This window comes from Scyliorhinus torazame, chromosome 1 (genome assembly GCF_047496885.1).
Source record: "Scyliorhinus torazame isolate Kashiwa2021f chromosome 1, sScyTor2.1, whole genome shotgun sequence".
Taxonomy (NCBI): domain Eukaryota; kingdom Metazoa; phylum Chordata; class Chondrichthyes; order Carcharhiniformes; family Scyliorhinidae; genus Scyliorhinus; species Scyliorhinus torazame.
In genome coordinates, this window is record NC_092707.1 from 343516338 (window position 1) to 343530889 (window position 14552).

At 44.0% G+C, this 14552-nt stretch overlaps 1 protein-coding gene across 5 annotated transcripts in view; it reads right to left on the reverse strand.

Moving 5' to 3' along the window:
• Window positions 1-4127: 4127 nt before the first annotated feature.
• The window catches only part of rcor3 (REST corepressor 3), a 142596-nt gene continuing 132171 nt past the window's right edge, over window positions 4128-14552 (reverse strand). For all 5 annotated transcript variants that reach the window (XM_072509665.1, XM_072509682.1, XM_072509673.1 and 2 more), the window contains one exon: window positions 4128-6215. In XM_072509665.1, coding sequence (XP_072365766.1) covers window positions 5898-6215 — 318 coding nt within the window. In that variant the 3' untranslated portion in view covers window positions 4128-5897. The remainder of the gene's footprint in view (window positions 6216-14552) is intronic.

The window sequence follows — 14552 nt, forward strand, 5'->3', positions numbered from 1 at the left end:
CTCATGGGTTGCGGCCGGTGGCTGATAGGTGTGGGGGGAGGGTTGAGAGACCCCCAGCCTGAATGGTAACGTGTGGGGTTGATGAACCGGTGAAGAGGGCAAGAGTCATTTCACATTTAAAGAGCTCGAGTGCCAATGTGGTACTGTTGCAAGAGACCTATTTGAGGGTGAAGGACCAGGTTAGGCTTTGGAAGGGGTGGGTGAATCAGGTATTCCTCTCGGGCCTTGGTAGCCCGGGGGTGGGGTGGTGGTACTAGTGGGTAAGAGAATTAGGTTTCAGATGGAGAAGGAGGTGGCAGATCGGGGGCAGATATATTGTGCTTTGGAGAGGATGGTGGTGTTGGTTAGCGTGTATGCCCCGAATTGGGATGATGTATGGTTTTTGAAGAGGATGTTGACGGCCATAACAAGTCTGGACACGTTGGCCCCGTTGATGGTGAGGACGTTCAATGAGGCCAGGAAAGGGGGGACTCTACCCCCGACGATGTCGGAGGCGACGATATCGTTAATTTTGAAGAGGGATAAAGATCCGTTGCAGTGCGGGTCCTATAGACCCATTTCATTGTTGAACGTGGACGCCAAATTGTTGGCAAAGGTACTGGCATCGAGGATAGAGGACTGTGTCCCGGGGGTGGTGCACGAAGACCAGACAGGGTTCGTAAAAGGGAGACAACTGAATGTTAACGTGCGACGACTATTAGGGGTGATAATGATGCCCCCAGTGGAGGGGGAGGCAGAGATAGTGGCGGCAATGGACGCAGAGAAGGCATTTGATAGGGTGGAGTGGGAGTATTTATGGGAAGTGTTAAGGAGGTTTGGGTTTGGGAACGGGTTTATTAGCTGGGTTAGACTTCTTTATGGGGCTCCAACGGCAAGCGTAGTTACAGGTCGACATAGATCGGAGTATTTCCGACTATATAGGGGAACAAGACAGGGATGCCCGCTGTCTCCATTGTTGTTCGCGTTGGCAATTGAACCTCTGGCCATGGCGTTGAGAGACTCCAGGAAATGGAGAGGGGTGATTAGAGGGGGAGAACACCGAGTCTCGTTATATGCGGATGACCTATTGTTATACGTGTCGGACCCAGCGGGGGGAATGATAGAGGTTATGCGAATTTTGAGGGGGTTCGGGGATTTCTCGGGGTATAGGCTAAACATGGGGAAGAGTGAATTATTTGTGATACATCCAGGGGACCAGAGTAGAGAGATAGAAGGCTTGCCTCTAAGGAAAGTGGAAAGAAACTTCCGATACCTGGGGATTCAGATCGCTAGGAGCTGGGGAACCTTGCACAGACTTAATCTGACACGGTTGGTAGAACAAATGGAGGAGGACTTCAAGAGGTGGGACATGCAGCCTCTATCGCTGGCGGGCAGGGTGCAAGCAATTAAGATGATGGTCCTCCCGAGGTTCTTATTTGTATTTCAATGTCTCCCTATACTAATCACTAAGACCTTTTTTAATAAAATAGACAGGAGCATCACGAGCTTCGTGTGGGCAGGGAAAGTTCCGAGAGTAAGGAGGGGGTTCCTTCAGCGTAGTAGGGACAGAGGAGGATTGGCACTACCGAACTTGGGCGATTACTATTGGGCCGCCAATGTGGCAATGATACGTAAATGGATGATGGAGGGTGAGGGAGCGGCGTGGGAAAGACTGGAGAGAAAGTCCTGTAAAGGGACGAGTTTAGAGGCGCTGGTGACGGCGCCGCTACCGATCTCACCTAAAAAGTTTACCACGAACCCGGTGGTGGCGGCAACATTGAATATCTGGGGACAGTGGAGGCGACAGAGAGGGGTGCGGGGAGCCCTGGTGGGGTCCCCAATCAGGAACAACCATAGGTTCGCCCCAGGAAGAATGGATGGAGGATTTCAGAGCTGGTTCCAGTTGGGAATTAGGAGGGTGGGAGATTTATTTATAGATGGGACTTTTGCGAGCTTGGGAGCATTGGAGGAAAAGTATAAGTTGCCCCGGGGAAATTTCTTGAGATATATGCAGGTGAGGGCATTTACTAGACAACAGGTGAGGGAATTTCCATTGCTCCCGACACAGGGGATACAGGACAGGGTGCTTTCAGGGGTGTGGGTCGGAGAGGGCAAGGTGTCAGAGATTTACCGAGAGATGAGGGAAGAGGGGGAGGAGTCGGTGGGCGAACTAAAAGGAAAGTGGGAAGAAGAACTAGGGGAGGAGATAGAGGAGGGTATGTGGGCTGATGCCCTAAGCAGGGTAAATTCCTCTTCCTCATGCGCCAGGCTTAGCCTGATTCAATTTAAGGTGCTACATAGAGCACACATAACGGGAGCAAGATTGAGCAGGTTCTTTGGAGTGGAGGACAAATGTGGGAGGTGTGGCGGGAGCCCGGCAAACCACGCACATATGTTTTGGGCATGCCCGGCACTGGAAGGGTATTGGAAGGGAGTGACGGGAGTGATTTCGCGGGTGGTGAGGGCCCGGGTCAAACCAGGCTGGGGGTTAGCTCTATTTGGAGTTGCGGAAGAGTCGGGAGTGCAGGAGGCGAAAGAGGCCGACGTTGTGGCCTTTGCGTCCCTAGTAGCCCGGCGCAGGATCCTACTCATGTGGAAGGAGGCGAAACCCCCCGGACTGGAGGCCTGGGTAAATGATATGGCGGGGTTCATTAAACTGGAGCAGATAAAGTTTGCCCTGAGAGGATCGGCTCAAGGGTTCACCAGGCGGTGGCAGCCATTTCTCGACTACCTAGGGGAACGTTAGAGGGAAGACAGATGACCAGCAGCAGCAACCCAGGGGGAGGGGGGGGGGGAGGGGGGGTTTAGTTTAGGTCAAAGATAAAGGGGTTTTGTTACTTGTGTATTGTTTAAAATTTCTGTATTGTTATTGTTGCGTTTGCTTTGTAAGAGGGGAAAAATTGTTGTTTGGGAAAAAATTTTCAATAAAACATTTATATAAAAAAAAAAAAAAAAAAAAAAAACCAAGTCTGGACACACATCAGTTAATGTTAGGTATGGATTTAAATAGTGTTGCATCCGCAGATGAATCGATCTAAGCCGTGTTCCTTGACCCCCTTGGGGTGGGAGCAGGTGAGGGTGCTGGCAATGTTTATGAAGGAGATGGGGGGAGCAGACCAGCGGCGGTTTTTACAACCAGGGACAGAAAGTATTCCTTTTTTTCGCCAGTGCATAATGTATATTCGAAGATTGACTTCTTTATTATGGGAGGTCGTTGTTGTCGGGGTGAGGAGAGCCGAATTCTCGGCGATAGCCATTCCGGATCATGCTCCGCAAGTGGATGTGTCCTAGAGAAGAGGCCGCGCAGAGGCCGGAGTGGCAGTTGGATGTGGGGCTGCTTGCGGATACGAGTTTTTGTTTGAGGGTGGCAAAGGTGATTGCCGATTATGTGGGGTTCAATAAAAGTGGGGAGGCCTCGCTGTTGGTAGTTTGGGCAGTTTAACCAACCGTCATGCAAATCAGACACAGCGGCCAGAATTCCCCTGCCTTTCGCGGCAGGATTCACTGGTCCTGCCTGCAGCACAGCCCCGCTCATGGGTTTCCTGGTGGCGTGGGGTAGCTTCAATGGGAATTCTCATTGACAGCAGCTGGGAGGCCGGAGAATCCCGCCCAGCATCTTTAAGAACCTACAAACAGGGAAGCTTTCCAATTCTTAGTCTTACTTATGCTTTACCATAAAAATAAATTCAAAGGAGCATATCTCAGCAAGGATCATTTTTTTTTTTTAAATCAAGAGCTCCAAAATATTGCAGTTGGAAGACAAGAATGAATTGCTTTCCTAGCATGCCTGAAAATCTGGACAAATTTTGAGACCCCTCTCCACAAAGAGTGTAATTGGAAAGCACTAGATTTGAGAGTCAGAATTGCAAGTAGAAATTTGTTTGGACAGGCTTGATTATGAACATAAAACAACAATGAGGGCATTGTCATGTTTGTCTTGAATAAACATTTGTCCATCCAAGTACAAAACTTGCCAATCTCCAACAAAACTACACAAATTAGAAAATTCATCTCTGCAATATTCATTCACAAATTTCCATCAATAGGATTAAAGCTTTGTGGAGTACAATAGGTCCTCACAAAGTACAATTATAACAATGAACTAACTTCAAACGTTTGAAACAAAACTTAGAAAATACAAAAAGAAAAGCATTTCCAGATTGAAGTTTAATATAGGAAAGGAACAAGCACACAATTTCTTACACTAAAACACTGCTTAAAATACATGCAGAATGTCTGACTTAACAGATAAATAAGGAAGCTCTGACTGTACATGCAGTTGCTACACATCCTATAAACTGAAAACTAAAACAAAGACAAAATTCATGTCAATATATACAGTAAACTAAAAGTACTTTTGAGGTTTTGTAGGTTTTCTTTGTGCTATCTTCTACATCAAATTACAGTATAATTTCATTTTAGTATTTTCAAACACCTTACATGGAAAAAAAATTAACGCCTATCAATTACAGTCTCAAGCCATTTTTAATAAAAAGTAACCATTTGAAAGAACTCCACACCCGTGCTTTCTCTATTTCCCCCACAGGATGCATTTGATTCTCCTGCTGACAAAGCATGATGCTGGGACTGCCTTCTAATGCACGATCAGCTTTAATGGTCTATTGTCAGCAGCCAACTGAAGGCACATTTTTAGGGTAAGGCAATTGTGCCTGTGCTAGCCTGGCTACCTTCCCCTCAGAGTAAGTAACCTGATGTATTCTACTGTTCAGTCTACTGGCTAAACTGAAAACTGACAAAGTTCATACTCAAAGGTGCAAAGCACTATCCAATGAAGGAAATCCTTACAACTCAGACCCACAAATTACTGGCTTGGGAATAACAATCCTGGGGCTTATTCTTGGTCTTCATTCTCAACAACTTTAATCATATCAATTTGATAACATGATGAATGTACCCTTAGCGATGCTCGCCTCAGTGCAAACAGCACCCACTACTTGTAACCTATGAGATAATTACTTTAGTTTAAAAGAAATGTAATTTCTATTTATCAGTAATTTAAAATATTTGTTTGCTACAAAAATGCAGCAAAAACCACATTTCAGTAATTATTAATCATTTTATAAATAGTGATTTAAAAAGGTAGGTCAGATTTTAATAAGCTGAGATCAGATACTTAACTTTATTGAATTTTTAATTAACAAGAAGGTTATGTGGAGTTATCCTAAACCAAGTGCACCTCTTTGGTATCAAAACCAATTAAATGCAGTAACTATCTCACGTTCAGCAATATTTATCATTTTATAAATTCAAAGTTGAAATTTTATGCAGCAAATTGATAACATTTAATAAATTAAGAGTAATTTTCAATCTTACCGACTGGTGTTTCAAAACAAAAGACCTATTTGGAACAAAGTTGAATTAAGTGCACTTCCTTGGGACAATGCTTTTGACTCGTACAACCAGGAGTTAATGCTGTCAAGTCCAAAAAAACCTAACCATAAAAAATACAATTTTGAAGGACTGTATTTTATGCAATACAATCTTAATATTTCCTGATGGTTTAGCCTTTGTTTGCTGAATACTGTATTTTCAAATATAATAAATTAATACAGGGCAATAAAACAAGGGCTACGATGCATCAGATTTCATAAATAATTGTGTTAAAAATGTTTTTTCTTAAGTTTCTCAGGTGTCAATCTTACTGGCTTTTATTTTCTGTACAAATAAGATATGAGGATATACAATAAATCATCTAATTTAAATTGCTGTGCTGTCAGGAGTTTAATCCACCCAAAATGTATTACTTAGAGATGGAGCATATCACGATGCAATTAGATAGTGTTAAACATTCTTAGTTGGTGAATTTTGGGTTATGTGGAGAATCTTCAGTTAAACATAGCCACACAAGCAATTTTTTTTGTTTTTAAGTTTCTCATAAAATAAAGAAAAAAAAGAAGTCAATGTATGGAAGAAGAATGTGATTCAGACTGAATTCCAATGAGTGATGGAGGCTGCTGTAGTACTGGCCTAGGATTCAAACGAGGTGGGATAGGGTTACTTGGACGAATTAGTGGGGGTGGCGGTTGGTTAAGGGAAGGTCTCGGTTGTAAAAATCGTGTCTGTTGCTGGAGAGGAGGTGGCTGACGATGAAGAGCAGGAGCTGCAGGAAGCACTGGTCGAAGCAGCGGTGGAGGCTGGTTTATGGTAGTAACACATGTAACAGCTACAGTAACTGGAGTAGGAGGTGCTGAGCCAGAAGCTGGGGGAGATTGAACCTGTAAGAGAAATAAAGGAGAAAAAGTATCCATAGCTCACAGAAATACAAGCACCCTTTAAAGACTGCAGCATAGCTTGACATCTCCAATTTTGAAATAGTGTATGTCGTTAGTGTTTTGGCATAAGTGCTTCTGGATCTTAATCAGATGTAACTATATTAAGAAACTCATGCTATACATTTACTCCAAAATTATACCAACTTTTAAATTAACAATTCTCCTCAAGATCCACAATTTTGTTTCATATCCCTTTCTGGAGACTCACTTGTCCGTTTTATTTTAAAATAGAAACTAGACGGGACGTTATGCATTTTTACATTTACTGCACTGACAAATAGAACAAAGATTCTGTTTACTGTCTGATATCAGAAGGATGTCAGCTAACTAGTAGCACTCTAGCTTCTGATTAAAAAGTTTGTTGGTTCAAGTCCTACTCCAAGCAGGTTTAGGAGGACAATCAGAGCAAAAGGAATCCAAGCTGGGAGGGAGTTCCGAAGAAGTCATATTGGATGTGAAACATGCTTCTTTCTCCACAGATGTATGTTGCCAGACCTGCTGAGTTCTTCCAGCATCCTTTTGATTTCACTCTTTCTCAATCTCTGCGAAGCGTTGTTGAGTCGGCGTGAACTCTCTGGATGCAAAGTAAATGTTCTTGCTGCATGAAGAATGTTCCAAGTCTTGTCTCTCTGGATTACACCGCAGGGTGACCTCATCGTTGTACCTCAGCACTGATATTGTCCTCACTAGTTGTTTGATGCGGGTGAAAGCTGATTCTTGTTCTGTGCCCCAATGCTATTTAACACCCTTTGAAGTGAACTTGCATAGAGGTTCACATTCCGATGACAAATGGGACAAGAACTTTGCTAGGTAGTTCACAAACTCAACAAAACATTGCACTGCCATCATACCTGTTGGTTGTTGCATTTCTGCTACTACGACATCTCATTCGGATCAGGGCCAAATTCTTTCACTGTGAGTACATGACTTATGTATTTTATTTCAGTTGCAATTTCAACTTATTCACCTTCAGGTTCATCTGGTGAGCTCTCTCTAGCAGTCTCACTAGATTCTGATTATGATCTGCAATGGCTTCTTCCATCGTATCTCCAAATCCATAGACTAACAGATCATCCACGATCACTTCTATTCGTGAAAGATCATTATCTCACGTTGTCGGCATTGATATTCTTCTAGATCAATGCCAAATGTCACATAGCATGTGCAACCACCTGTACCTCCGAATGGCATCTAGAACATAGTCAGGAAATTGCTGCTTTCATCCAACTTCACTTGCCAGTATCCATCCGTCGCATCTTGGGTAAAGATATTGGTCATGGCACGTCGTGGCAAACTTTAATTCAATATTTGGCATGGGGTAATGAGATCTTTGAAAGCTTTATTGAGGTCTTATGGATCTATGCACACTCATCTTTTCAGGTTGTTTCACTTCCATCATGCTGCTAATCCAGTCTGCAGGAATTGTCATTTAATTGATCACTCCCATTTTTTCAACCTTCTCTATCTTGTCTTTCATACTGAATTTGAAAGAAGTTGGAACTCCTCAGAAGATGCTCAATTGGTCGCACATACTCAACTGCACCAGGAAGATATACAAGACATACAGAGACATTTTTGTAAACTTTTAGGCTTTATTCAGCAGTTACTGCCATTGTGCTATGCAGAACTCTGCAAACCTCTTCTCATACATGAAGGGTTACCAATCCAAGTTTTTGACTTATTTCAGCTGAGACGAGGGGATTTTGCTAAATGTCTACTATCTGCAACTGTTGATGTTCTTTATTCTACTGCACTTGGTTCTCAGCTTAGTTTGCCCTCTTGGGGTGAGACACATGCCCACATATAGCCTCACTTTATTTTCAACAGTCATTTTTGGGTCACCATTTTGAGCAACTTCACTCAGGTCTGCGAAGCTCATGATGTTACAATAGCACCAGTGTCTACCTGACACCATATTCACTTCATGCTCTCCTGAATGCATCATTGCAATAGTCATAAACCATTTTTCTCCTTGAGGCATGAGGCCAATCTGTTCTAGGGTGTAGAATAATTGATCAGGTTCATCAGCATCTCTCCAGGAACCAGCCATATTGGCTTGCTTTTCTTAGTTACAGCAAAACACTTGTATGCAAAGTGATTCCACTTCTTATAGTTAAAGTACTCCTTTCGCCATGCTGGGCGTACAAAAGTACAAGAGCATATGACTTTGTCTTAGGACACCTTGCACCCGACCAGCAAATTGCCCGCCATAATATTTACACACAGTACTCTGGCCTTGATATTTCTGTAGGCCCTTCCTTCTCTCAATTGTTTTGTACATGGAAAGGATGAACTGTCTCTGCAGAATGCAAAGTTTCATCCGTTCTACCATCAATAGGCCGCAGCTGATAATTTTAGAGTTTCTACAGTCAATAGCTTCGCTTCTCTCAATAGATGTGCTTCAATGGACAGATCTATTGTTCCAAAGACAATCTTTTCTCTGATTAGATCATCATTCAGTTGCTCAAACTCTTCAGCTAGGCACCACAATGCAATCACATTGATCTATGTTCTCCTTGCTCCTCCTGAACTCAGTGAACATGTAGAGTTCATAAGTAACATTAGTAGAGGGCTCAAGTGAGTCCTTAAGGCCTCCAACATTTCACACGACTGGCTTTTCTGCTCCTCAGTGAGGCCCAGGATGAAATAAAACTTGTAGCATTTACGCCAGCACTGATAACAGAGTTGCTACTCTTGTTTGCTCAGGTTTCTTTTTAAACTCTGTGTCAATTTCATAATTTTACCACCGAGACTGTAAGAACTTCCAATTTATTTTCAATATGCCTTCACCCCCATAGGAGTAGGCCCTGGAATATTCAATGCCTTACTGACTTACTCAGTGACCAATGTCCTGTACAAAGTTCCAGACTGAGGTTTTAATGAATCTGTACTTTATTTTTACAGCTGCTGGCTCTCTTACAGCTAGCAACTCTACTTACTTTCAGTTGCATTCCAGATGCCATGTTCCAAATGGTGGATGAAATGGTTTCTGCTCTCAAGCCTTTTACACCAAGGATGACATCCAAAGTCACATGACTATGGAAAATCTATGGTCACATTTCACAAAGGCACGTCTCAAAACACAATAATGACCTTGAGGGAAGAAAATCTGCCATTCTCACCTGGTCTGGTCTATATGGGACTACAAACACAGCAATGGGGTGGACTCTAAACCTTCCTCTGAAATGACCCAGCAAGCCACTCAGCACAAGGGAAATTAGGGATGGGCAATGAAGGCTACACTTGACAAAGATACCCACATCCCATAAAAGAACATGCATCACAAAACTTGGGGTTGGCAAGTGCCGAAGCAGAAATCACCTCTCCCACCCCCGTTAGGTCTAACATTACAACTGAAACATTTCAATGAATGGTTTTCATTAATTCTGCAAAATTATGCACATCAACTTATATTTGTTATTCATTGTTTTTAATTATTGTTGTTACCTTCAGGCTGTTCAACTTTTTAAACTTTGCTGAAATATATATTATCTGTCAAATTATCAATCAGCAATGTATATATGAAATTCAGTTTTCAGTAATCATAACCCCATTCTCGGCACCCACAAATTCTGGTGGTGAGGAATAAAGGTGCAAGTGGCAAGCCCACAACCTGCACTCTCGAAGGGAGAATCTCCATTGCAGGGTAGGCATCTCCTAGCCCCCTGCAACTTTTGTGAAGCTCGACCAGCTGTTCCATGACTCGTGGTTCACAGCCCCTCAAGAAGTCATGAAATCTAGTCTGGAGTGGGGAACCTTCTGAAAAGCAAGGTCAAAAGAGGCCTTACTCAAGCTCCCCTATGCCAGTCCCTGTTCCCCCACCTACACACCTCATGGGCCTTTATATCCTACATGCCAACTTATGGCACTTCCATATCCATTCATTAAGTATACACCCTGTACAGACCAACGAAAACTATAGTTACAATGGCATGTGTAGAATTGCTTAAAAAACATCCATTCATAATTTTTAAAAAAAATTAAGAGTCAGTGTCCTGGTGAGTCATGTAACTAGGGTGGTAGAGAGGGCTTTAAAATAAATAGTAGGATGGGGGGGGGGGGGAAGGATTGTGTGAAAGGGGATGTATTAAATAATTGCTTAACAAAGAGCAGGGTAGCTATTTGAATAAAGATAACCAAAATGAGCAGGAAGGGGCAAAGAGTACAAACGTAAGGGTGCACCAGACAGAAGGCCAGATATTGCAAAAATTAGAAAGAGTTTAAAGGCTCTATATCTGAATGTGTACAGCTTCATAACAAAATGGATGAATTGCTTGCATAAATTGAAATAAATATGTATGAACTGTTAGCCATCATGGAGACATGGTTGCAGAGTGACCAAGGCTGTGACCTGAACATTGAAAGTCCTTTTGACATTTCATAAAATGATAAAAAGCTAAGGAAAGGTGGTGGGTAGCTCTGTTAATTAAGGTTGCCATTACTACAGTAGTGAGAGACAACCTTAGCTCAAAAGAGCAAGATGTAGAATCAGTTTGGGTGAGATAAAAGTAGGAAAGGAAGATGGTCACTTGTGGAAATAGTTTATATGCCCCTATCAGTATTTACACCATAGGATGCTACAGGAAGAAATAAATGGGGTGTGTCAGAAAGATACCACAATAATCATGGGTTACTTTAATCTACATGTAGATTGGATGAATCAGATTGGCAACGGTGCAAATGTATGAGGCGCGAGTTGGCTAGGTTAGACTGGGTAACTTCATTAAAAGGCACGATGGTGGATACGCAGTGGCAAATATTTAAGGAACGACTGTGTGCATTGCAAGTGTTATACATTCCTTGCTGACGCAAAAATACAAGAAAAACGACCCAGCCATGGTTTACAAAATAAATTAAGGATAAAGAAAAAATAGCAAGCATGAGGATTGGGAGAAGTTAAGTATTCAGCAAAGGAGGACAAAGAGATTAAGGGCGAGGAAATAGAATATGAGAGTTAACTTGTAAGTAACAGAAAAGCATAGAATCTACGGCACTGAGACAGGCCCTCAGCCCAAACTGGTCCATGCCAACCATAAAGCCCATCTAAGCTAACGCCATTTATCCCATATCCCTCTAAACCTTTCCTACCCATGCATCTGTCCAAATGCCTTTTAAATGTTGTCAATGTCCCTGCCTCAACCACTTCCTCCGACAGCTCATTCCACATACGTACCACCCTCTGTGAAAAAAAGTTGCTCCTCAGGTTCCCATTAATTTTTTTGTCTCGTAACTTAAGCCTATGCCCTCTAGTTCTCGATTCCCCAAATCTGGGAAAAAGACTGAGCGCATTCACCCTATCCATGCCTCTCATGATCTTACACAGCTCTATAAGATCACATCTCAGTCTCCTACGCTCCAAATAAAAAAGTCCGAGCCTTCCAATCTCCTCTTTTAACTCAGTCCCTTGAGCCCTGGCAATATCTTGTAAATCTCTTGTGCACTCTCTCCAGTTTGATTTGATTTATTGTCACATGTACCGAAGTACAGTGAAAAGTATTTTTCAGTGGCCGAGGGAACGTACACAGTATGTACATAGTAGACAAAAAGAATAATCAACAGAGTACATTGACAAATGGTACATCGACATAGTGTTTGGTTACAGTGCGGAACAAGGAGCCAAACAAAGCAAATACATGAGCAAGAGCAGCATAGGGCATCGTAAATAGTGTTCTTACAGGGAACAGATCAGTCCAAGGGGGAGTCATTGAGGAGTCTTGTAGCTGGGGGAAGAAGCTGTTCCTATGCCTGGATGTGCAGGTCTTCAGACTTCTGTACCTTCTGCCTGATGGAAGGGTCTGGACGAAGGCAATGCCTGGGTGGGATGGGCCTCTGATAATGCTGTCCGCCTTACTGAGGCAGAGGGATGTGTATATAGAATCAATGTGATTCATAGAATTTACAGTGCAGAAGGAGGCCATTCAGCCCATCGAGTCTGCACTGGCTCTTGGAAAGAGCACCCTACCCAAGCCCACACCTCCACCCAGTAACCCCACCCAACACTAAGGGCAATTTTGGACACTAAAGACAATTTAGCATGTCCAATCCACCTTACCCGCACATCTTTGGACTGTGGGAGGAAACCGGAGCACCCGGAGGAAACCCACGCACACACGGGGAGAACGTGCAGACTCCACACAGACAATGACCCAAGCCGGGAATCGAACCTGGGATCCTGGAGCTGTGAAGCAATTGTGCTAACCACAATGCTACCATGTGATGATGACAAGCTTGTGTGATGCATTGGGCTGAGTTCACCACACTCTGCAGTTTCTTGTGATCTTGGACCAAGCAGTTGCCATACCAAACTGTGATGCAGCTGGAGCGGATGCTCTCTATCGTATATCTGTAGACGTTTGTGAGAGTCGATGCAGACGTGCCAAATTTCTTTAGCTTCCGTCGGAAGTAGAGACACTGTTTGGTTTTCTTGACTGTTGCATCAACGTGAGTGGACAGGACATACTGTTGGTAATGGTGACCCCCAGGAACTTAAAGCTATCGACCATCTCCACTTCGGAGCCATTGATGTAGACGGAGGTGTGTGTCGTGCTACGCTTTCTGAAGTCGATGATCAGTTCCTTGGTGTTTCCGACATTTAGAGAGAGGTTGTTTTCGGTACACCATGCAACCAAGTGATTAATCTCCCTTCTGTAGTCTGATTCATTGTTGTTTGAGATACGGGCCACCATAGTCGTATAATCCGCAAATTTATAGATTGAGTTGGAGTTAAATCTTACCACACAGTCATGTGTGTATAGGAAGTACAGTAGAGGACTGAGTACACATCCTTGCGGGGCCCCGGTGTTGAGGACTATTGTGGAGGAGGTGCTGTCGCCTATCCTGACAGATTGCGGTCTGTTGGTGAGGAAGTCAAGGATCCAGCTGCACAGGGAGGGGGTCAAGTCCAAGATTGCAGAGTTGGTTATTAGTCTTGTCGGAATAATGGTATTGAAGGCGGAGCTGTAGTCTATGAACAGCAGTCTTATGTAGGTGTCCTTATTGTCGACGTGTTCGCATGTTGATTGTAGAGCCAGGGAGATAGCATCTGCTGTGGACCGGTTACAGCGATAGGAAATCTGCAGTGGATCGAGACTGTCCGAGACGTTGGCGTTGATCCGTCTCATGACTAACCACTCGAAGCATTTCATGATAACAGACGTCAGGGCCACCGGACGGTAGTCGTTGAGGCATGCTATCTTGTTCTTCTTTGGTACTAGTGTTATGGTGGTCTTCTTGAAGGAGGTGGGGACCTCAGAGCGGAGGAGTGAGGTATTGAAGATATCTGCGAATACATTCGCCAGCTGGTCTGCGCAGGCTCTGAGTGCTCGCGCGGGGACTCCGTTGGGGCCCGTCGCTTTCCGCAGATTCACTTTCAAGAAGGCAGCTCTTACTTCTGAGGCTGTAATAGTGGGTATGGGTGTGCCCAGGGCGGTTGGAATGGATGGCACTGATGCATTGGCTGACTGCTCAAAGCGGGCATAGAACTTGTTCAGATCATCGGGTAGGTATGCTCCAGCCCCAGATATTCCGCCTGGCCTTGCTTTATAGCCTGTGATCTTGTGTCGGCCCTGCCACAGTCGTCATGGATTTGTGTTGTTGGCCTGGGACTCTAGTTTGATGTGGTAGTGTCTTTTTGCATCCCTGATGGCTTTCCGTACGTCGTACCTGGATTTCTTATATAGGTCAGGGTCGTCAGATTTGAACGCCTCTGTCCGGAACTTCAGCAGGGAGTGATCCCTTTGGTTGAGCCAGGGTTTCCGATTGGGGAATACCCGTATTGTCTTCTTTGGTCCTCGACACACTTTAATTTTTAAAAATATATTTATTCAAATTTTTCAACAGATTTTCAACAAACCCACCCCCCCCCAACAAAAAGACAGAAACAAGAACACAACAATCAAAAGTTATACAAAAATTATACATTGGATTTCCCCCATATGACATTTAAAAGCACCAATAGGGAAACCCCTCCCCCCACCCCTGGGCTGCTACTGCTGCTGACCTCCTCCTAACGCTCCGCGAGATAGTCTAGGAACGGTTGCCACCGCCTGAGGAACCCCTGCACAGACCCTCGCAAGGCAAACTTTATCCTCTCCAGCTTGATAAACCCTGCCATGTCATTGCTCCAAGCTTCCACACTAGGGTGCTTCGCATCCTTCCATAATAGCAAAATCCTCCGCCGGGCTACCAGGGACGCAAAGGCCAGAATACCGGCCTCTTTTGCCTCCTGCACCCGGCCTCTTTCGCCTCCTGTACCCCCGGCTCGTCCGTTACCCCAAATAA